Here is an 8,911-nt window from a genome sequence, read left to right on the forward strand (position 1 = left end):
AAAACCAACTTTTGAAACCAATTTTAAGCTTTAATAAATTGAAAGTTTTTAATACATTAAAACTGCACTAAGATAAGGTGATGTGGCAGTGCTAATCATTCAGTCAGGGTCCGACTCTTTGTGACCCCATGGACTCCTCTGTCCATGGAGTTCTGCAGGCAAGAATACTGGAGCGGGTAGCCATTCCCTTCTCTCCATTCCCTTTGATACCCACCCAGGAATCAAACCCGGGTCTTCCATACTTTCAGAGAATGTCTGTTTGTGCATCTATTTATTAAGAGTCTTACTTATTTTTTTTTTCCTTCCCCCCCTCTGCCCCCGCCCGGTTCCTTCTCTCTCCCCTGCCCGACATCCCTGCTTGCAGTAAGGGTTACACTGACGTCGTTAGGATCCCCGAAGGGGCGACTCACATAAAAGTCCGCCAGTTCAAAGCCAAAGACCAGGCCAGATTCACTGCCTACTTGGCCCTGAAGAAGAAGAACGGTGAGTACCTGATCAACGGCAAGTACATGATCTCCACTTCGGAAACCATCATCGACATCAACGGGACCGTCATGAACTACAGCGGTTGGAGCCACAGGGACGACTTCTTGCACGGGATGGGCTACTCGGCCACCAAGGAAATTCTCATCGTGCAGATTCTTGCCACAGACCCCACGAAAGCCCTCGATGTCCGCTACAGCTTCTTCGTTCCCAAGAAGTCCGCTCCAAAAGCAAACTCTGTCCCCAGCCAGGGCAGCAATAACGTGGGCTCGCCCAGCCCGCAGCTGCAGTGGGTGACGGGCCCCTGGCTCGCCTGCTCGCGAACCTGTGACACGGGCTGGCACACCAGGACGGTGCAGTGCCAGGACGGGAATCGGAAGCTGGCGAAGGGATGTCTCCTCTCCCAGAGGCCTTCCGCGTTTAAACAGTGTTTGCTGAAGAAGTGTTAGCCCTGTGGTTACGACCTTCTGCCGGGATGACTGAGAGGATGGCGCGCGGCTGCAGGCGTGGCGAATGCAGGGCCCACCGAAAGCTCAGAAAGCCACACCCTGCCGTGTCGTCGTCAACGAGGAGTCCAGTTATGGGCAGAATCTGCCCTCAGCGACCAAAATGAAGGTGTGCACTGCTTCGTGGGACAGTGGTGACCTTGGAACGTGGAAACACTTGCGAGTTCTTGAACATCCCCTGGGTCGAGGAGATTGCAGAAACACGGATGAATGTAGAATCAGGGGACATTCGAAGATGGCAGAGCAGTCTCTCCCTCGTCACCTACCTCTTATAGAATGTCTTCAAAGACATCATAATCATTTTCATGCATATTATTTACACAGCAGCTTATTTTTATTGTTTGTAAATACATTCTTCCTTGGTATGTCACTTTATATCACTTGGTTCTATTAAATATATATATATATATATTTCTATAAAAAAAGTATTTGACCAAAGTAGGTCTGCAGCTATTTCCACTCTTTCCAGTTTCCAGAAAGAGCTGTGGATGTTTTACTGGAAATTAAGAACTTGCTGCTGTTTTAAAAAGAGTTAGTTATACGTTCAGACTACGGGAGATATAATTTTTGTCAAAAACCATTTTGACAGCAAGCATCTTCTGAGAAATTCTGAAAAGAAAAAAGGGTCTCAGTGTATCTAGTCATTTAAATATACGCAGGGGTCCATTTATTTAAATCACTAACTGCCTGTATTTTTTCAGGCAGCCAGACAAATTAATGTATCATGAGGAGGTAGAAGAAGTGTTTGTGTGTGCATCAGTGTTCAAAGGTCTGAAAATTAATTTCCTCCTGTTAGAATTTAAAAGTAAAGACAAACAAAAAATACCTGCTTAACCATATTTTCAAGTTATATTTTCAAACTGCTTTCTCTCTCTGTGGCTCCTATCTGATATCTCACAATGTGTCGTATCCATACAGAACACACAGCAAAGTTTTCAATCACATTCAACACTGGTATACCTCTTACCAGCAAGCCTTTATAGTGCGTTTTGTTTTTGCTCATTTGTTTGCTTTGTTCAAGGGTTCTGAACCTACGATGTTTTGGACTTGTTGACTTGGTAGTCACCCGCATGTAGAAGTGGTTATCGTTAATGTGGCTAGTGCAAAAAAAAAAAAGGTTAATATTAACAAGACTGTTTCCACACCATGGGCAATAATTCTTTGCATTTTTTCTTTAATCCAAGTATACTGATACTGTTAAGATTGTTCCCAGTTAGAAAGCATTTGGTTGTACCAGTGAGTGATGAAATGTGATGGCCTTTGCAAAGTTTGCTCTTATGTCCATAGCCTGTTTAGGTAGATTGTGAGTTGGAATAGTTAGACATGGAAAATTTTTCGTCACCTGCATAGAAATTTCATAGGCAATAAACCACATCCCTCTATGCCATGGTTCAGAAAAACTAAAATATTTCATTTAATTTGGTTTTTCTTTGTGAAATAGCACAAACAATTTGCTTTTATGAAATTTTCTAATGAACCTACCAAATGTGCCCTATTATTAGAGATTTGCTTATAAGGATATTAGGGAGCTACTATTTGAGTTTCCTTAAGCTCATGAGAGTTTATTTTTGTCATAACATATTTTTAATATAAAAGAATTATGTAATTGATCTTGCTATAGCACATTCATTTCAGTAGACCAAGGGAATGGATGTCTATGTGTTTCAAGTATTTTCTCAAGAAATCAAACGTGTTAATCATCCTTTGGGTTTTTGTAGGCTGACTTTGCTTTAGACATGGTCCTTTCTTGTAATCAAGTACCAGTTAGAGAATGGAGGCCTGTACAAAACTGGTAACCTCCATTTGATGAAAGTACCAGATATGAGGCACTGAGAGCAAAGCTGTTCACATCAGTAGAAAAAAATAAAAATAGCACCATCATTTGACTCTGTCGAGAGAATTTACAGACCAGCTTTACTTTTTCCAATATTCAAAATAACTTGAATCAAGTAATTCAGCTGTGGCAATTTTTTAATCTTTTGTGGTTGTATTAGCAGTAACATTAAAAAATAACTCAAGAGCAAACGTGATTGTCTCCTATTCTACTTCTCCATACTGTATTCATGGATTTTAAAATATGATTTATCAATGATTCCTTTTTTCCCCAAATACCAAAGTTTTACACTTCTCGTAGGAGCAATCCTAGAAAATTAAAAAAATAAAATAAACCACTATTCCATGCTTCTATCTAAGGGGCTTTTTACTTTTGTTTTTTTCTTGTATGGGTATCAGTAGATTGACTAAGGAATGTATGTCTAAACTCCTGAGAAAATATATAGACTGGAAACTGAAATTTAGAGAAATGGAGTATTTGGTAGACACAGAGAATGATGAGCAAAGGGAAAATACTCAATATATGCAAAGTAGTTTAGTTCAGTTTCAAGTTGTGTTATGCCTTTTCTCTTTCCATAGTTGCATCTTGAATTAAGAGTGTAAAATTCAGGATGCTAGAAGCCACTTCCTAAAAAGAAAAGAGTTTAAAAGAGTTTGTCTGAAAATGCTCAGGTTAGTAAGAATCTAATCACACTCACAAAACTAAACACTCCAGATTGTTTCAGTAGATAAAAGGGAGTCCAGAACAATGCAACATTTATTTCTTCTGGAACAGAAAATGTCAAATGAAGCCCTACCTTGTTGTTTAGAGGTTTAAGGACATTGGTTTAATTTATTCAACCAATTCAATTTCCTCTGCCTTCCTGTGGAAACAGTTTTAGCACATTAAGAATGAAGGGATTAATCACAGACAAAAAAAAAGTTGCAGCACTGAAAAAAAAAAGTAATTTATTGTTTTTGCAACTGGTATGTGAATTTGTGTGATAAAATTATTTATTCTTATTTAACAAAAATATGTGCAAATTCTTCTATATTTAAGATGTTCTGCTGTTGTCCTACTTTTTAATTTATGCTTCATGTTTGTGTATAAAGTACACTTTGTGAGTTTACATAATATATGGCACTGGTTGCTTTTGTATTTTTTTTTACTGAAAGCTTTCTGTGTGAAACAGGTGTATGTGTGTATATTTCTCATGTATTCTTACTCTGATACTGTCCCTTTCCTTTCTAAGGACATTTTAAATTTAATCTTCCGTGGCTAATAGTGTTCATCACTTGTAGTTATGTTAACAGGTCTTTGGGTTCCTAATCTTCCCAAACCTCAGCTAAGAAACACATTTATTCAAGGAACTAAGGTCTAAGTTCAAAACTAGAGTATATAGGTAGCCTGGAAGCTTCCAGTAGAAGCTAAGACAATTCAGAATCAGGTCCATACACTTTCACTGACAAACTTGGACAAGGAGCTGTTGATATATCACAACCTCCAAATGATATCAATGATAAGAAAGCAAAATATTGTCTTCTGCTGCTTTAGAAACCCTTATTAACATTAATATCATTTCCTCTCAGCATCTTTAGGTGTTTATAAATGAGAGTAAACAAATCAGATTTAAATGATTTAGATGTTTGTAGTCGTAATGTTTCTGCATAACTGTTTCTGTAGTCACAACTGTTTCTGGATCTCCATTGATATGATATGATGTTTTACTATTACAAGTTAAACTTTTGGAGGGATAATAGGATTTGGGACAAGCAGGGACACCATTGATCACACCAGCTTGCCCCAGACTATAATTTCACAATCTGGTCACAGTAAGGCAAAGCACCTTTGGACACACAGTTGACCAGATCAATCTCTGGTTCTCATGTTTCTCCCCTTGGCTTCTTCTTTATTAACAAGGTCATTTTAATGGTTTAGGAGAGGACAGCAGCCAGATCCAAAGAAGTTCAGGACTTGTGCTATAACTTAGAGTTCACTGTGAAATAAGATCAAACTTAACAGCCACTGGATTTTGCTAATAGTTTGTGGCTGAGTATGAAATCTTATCTGCATGATCAGTGACTGTTATTAATCTATTAATAGTCAAACTTGAGGTCATAAAAACACCTTATATATATTTTTTTAACATTTCAAAGTTACAAAGCAACTTCAGAGTGAATATTTTATTCTACATGAATGACCTTGAGAACAGAAATGGCCATTCAAGTGCAGGGTCAAAGTGATCTATCATATAGACACACAGAAAAGGAACTTGTATGTTTTCTCTATTATTTTTCTATTTTGCCAACAACCTGTAGTTTTAGGTTATCAAACAGGTAGACCAACTAAGTGGGTAGATCAACTAGCCCACTGAAAAATACAATCTTTCTATTAGCTCCCTGTTAGCATGAACTACAGGGCTTCCTTTGTAGCTCAGCTGGTAAAGAATCTGCCTGCAATGCCAGAGATCTGGGTTTTGATCCCAAGGATGGGACGATCCCCTGGAGAAGGGAAAGGCTACCCAGTCCAGTATTCTGGACTGGAGAATTCCATAGACTGAATAGTCCATGGAGTCGCAAAGAGTTGGAGACAACTGAGTGAGTTTCACTTTCACTTTCAGTAGCATGACCTACAGAAATGACTTTTAAAGTTAAAGCTCTTAAAAAACATCAGTCTATACTGCATACTGCATGTTCTCTTCAGTTAATATATGAGAACATATTGAAACACCAACCCATGCATCAGTGATTCAGAAAATGAAAATATACATAGTGTTCAGATCAGAAAAGTATTCCATCTGGCTATCCTGTTGCCATGATACCATAGTTGTCAATGCAGATTTTATAGAAAAGATAAAGGAATGTGTTATTAGAAAATGTTGGTTTTAAAATGGAATAGGACTGAAATATATATATATATATATATATATGTATTTATTAACTTGCACTCTCTTAATGTTCTCGCACTAAAAGTAAGTTTGCTGCCTGTGGTCCATATCTCACATCTCCACCAACTGGTCCATGCGCACTGCCATAGGTCAAGTGAAAAAAATAAATAATGGCCCATCATCCTATTGTGGGTTTGATCCTTGGGTTGGGAAGATCCCCTGGAGTAGGAAAATGGCAACCCACTCCAGTATTCTTGCCTGGAAAATCCCATGGGCAAAGCAGCCTAGTGGGCTACAGTCCACGGGGTTGACAGTGTCAGACATGACAGCACACAGAGCACAGGTCTTCCTATAAGGCACTGCCACAGCGGAATGATCCAAGTCTAACACTGTGAGGAGAACTGTGATTTACAAATAAAACAGGGCATTTTTTTGTGTGTGTGTTTTTTTTTTTTACTTTTCCTTTGGCACATCCAATGAACAATTGCAATCTTTATCAAGGTGCTAGCATTTTCAGTGACCCAACTGCCAGATGCAGTATTGCTGAGTTCCTGTTTTATTCTACATGATTTCTTGGTTTGCAAGAAAGAGCTCTTTAAGTATTTTTGTCAAGGCTGGGCACAACTTGATAATCAAAGTTTGGGAAATTGTACCTAATGGTCATTCAGATTGGCTGGGCTTAGTGACAGAAGCTCCATGTACATTGAGGATATTTAAGGTGACATCCAAACTTGAAAAGCATCAGGTCACCATAGCCCAGTTTTAGATGAGTCACATTCTATCATGTACTAAACCATCAGCATTCCTTTCAAATAAACTTGTTTCAAGTTTCTTATACACAAAGGAACTTTTGTGTATATTTGGCTGGACTTCAAGTTTTGCAGTATTTTATGTCTGTACACTTGGCTACTCTATCTCCATCTTTTCTGTAACAATTCACCACATATTAGAAACGTTTCACCCCATACTGAGTATATCTAAGATAGAGTATCATACTGTGTGACTTCGTGAAACTAGACTTTGGATTAAGAAACTTATATTGTCTCTGGATGGTATTTTTGCATTACACACTCCAGCATAACATAAATGTAGGAGTTGACAAATATTGCTTACATTTTAATAAGATCATTCGTCAGAGGAGATTATGCATGTGCTTTGTAAATAGACTGCAGATAACTAAACAGATTGCAGGAATACGTTGGATTTGATGTAGGCAGTGGCCACAGATATTTGATTTCTATATTAGTGTCTGTGAGTCAAGTCAGGTAATAAACCTAAATAGGTATAGAACTGATATTTTTAAGTCTTGAAAGATGCTTTCAAGGCAGAGTAAAATATTGAAGATTTTCATGCTGTAAACAAGCAGTAAAATGTAAGCTGCTTTTTACCCTCAATTTTCCAGAAGTGATGGCATTTTTTCAGTAAATACAATGCTGTTGGAAAACCAAAAAAAAAAAAAAAAGAAAAGATCTTGGAAAACTAAGACGGGTCTTATTTAAAATGTCTCTTCAGCTTTGGCATGTTTCAAACCTGAAACAACTATTGAAAACATTACTGTGTTTTGTAGCCTGCTTTCCACAACAGCTCTGTTATTCAGGTAAACCACTTGAAATAAGATGTTTGGGCCTTTACTGTAACATTTTTCATTAAGGAACAATATCCTATTTTGTAAAGCATTTCCTTATGTGTGACTTTAAACTGTAAAATTAAACATTGGTTTTGTGGTTTCAGTGGGCATAATAAATGCAAATTGTAAAATAGGTTAAAGTATGTACGGCATATAATATGTTTTAGAGGTAGAAACTATTGTCTATTTATTGTTAATTTTCTCATAAAAGCAATAGGACCAAGCTAGGTCTTAATGAAGCCCTGCTGCTGCTGCTGCTGCTAAGTCGCTTCAGTCGTGTCCGACTCTGTGCGACCCCATAGACAGCAGCCCACCATGCTCCGCTGTCCCTGGGATTCTCCAGGCAAGAACACTGGAGTGGGTTGCCATTTCCTTCTTTCTACCATCTCTCATACACTTTGGCACAGGCCTTTAATACTTTGTCTATCTTAAACTATAATGAACTTTTGCTTCAAGTTCTTCTTACCAGACCATCAGCCCCTGCATCTGTCTAGTATCAAACTTCTGATGTTAAACTGGAACCACAAGCAACATAACCTACCTACTTCATCCTTACTCTTATAAAGATAAATATATTCTAGCTATAAAACTAAAGAGCCAAAATAATAATGCATGCGTGGAAATTTAAAAGGAATTAACATTCACAGCAGCAGCAGCAGCAAAAGTTTATTTATTTGGTATCAAATTTATAGCATTAGGATTCTGAAGGACATGAATTCCTTCTAAAACTGAAATCATTACTTGTTAGTGTACATTGCAAACACTAAATTTCTCTCTCTTATCAAATAGTATTTCAGAATTGTACTTTAAATTTCCTTCTTGGTAGGACATATAGTGTTGGAAGAAATAATTTAATACACTTAAACATTTAAAAGTCTGGTATATTATAATTTAAGATTATTGAACACCTCTTTGTGTCAGGCCCAACAGTATATACCTCACAAACTGTCTCCCAGGTTTTCCACTCCATGACCCTTAGAACATGGGTCTTAAGATCCCAACACTGCAGATGGCCCTCAAATTATAATTGGCAGTGATCATCTAGCTGTCGCCAAGGACCAAGCACTAGTATAATGACTTTACATATTTGTTATCAATTATTGGCTTTTTAAAGTACTAGGAGTCTGAGGGAGGGGTTGCAGTGTGCATGGAAGAATGCGTGAGATTCGGGGGGTTAGGGGGAGAATTTAAATGACCTAATCTGTGGGCCATTGAGTAAAAACAAGAGCGATCCTAAAGTTCCAATTAAAATGGCATGGAAACTGTGGAGAATTGGGCAAATAGTGAGAATAGAGACAAGTCCTTAGAGTGTACAAAGAACTGTTGTTTAAGGAGAGAGAATTTGACTTAGAAAACCATTAAATGGCTGGAAGGGGGAAAAGCACTTTGGTATTTAATCTTAGAAACTCCTTCACGTTAATATTGAGCTGGTTCAGGCAAAGCAGAAAGTGTAAAAGTGGTCCAGAGGGTAGTTTTTAGATTAGGAGTAAAATGAACAAATAAGGTGGTTCAAAATGGAACTATAGGCATGTGAAAAGTCCAAACCATCTTTAATTCCTAGATTCTCTGGGGTCTTTCTTGATATATTGGACTGG

At 37.8% G+C, this 8,911-nt stretch overlaps 1 protein-coding gene across 1 annotated transcript in view; it reads left to right on the forward strand.

Annotated features, from left to right (window-relative positions):
* ADAMTS5 (ADAM metallopeptidase with thrombospondin type 1 motif 5) overlaps positions 1–7,449 on the forward strand; it is a 60,371-nt gene extending 52,922 nt beyond the window's left edge. Inside the window, exon 8 of the mRNA XM_055421697.2 lies at positions 365–7,449. Within this exon, the coding sequence (XP_055277672.2) occupies positions 365–932 (568 nt within the window). The 3' untranslated portion in view covers positions 933–7,449. The remainder of the gene's footprint in view (positions 1–364) is intronic.
* Positions 7,450–8,911: the final 1,462 nt, after the last annotated feature.

The sequence above is a fragment of the Moschus berezovskii genome, chromosome 1 (genome assembly GCF_049115385.1).
Source record: "Moschus berezovskii isolate FMDL1 chromosome 1, NW_MosBer_1.0, whole genome shotgun sequence".
NCBI lineage: Eukaryota > Metazoa > Chordata > Mammalia > Artiodactyla > Moschidae > Moschus > Moschus berezovskii.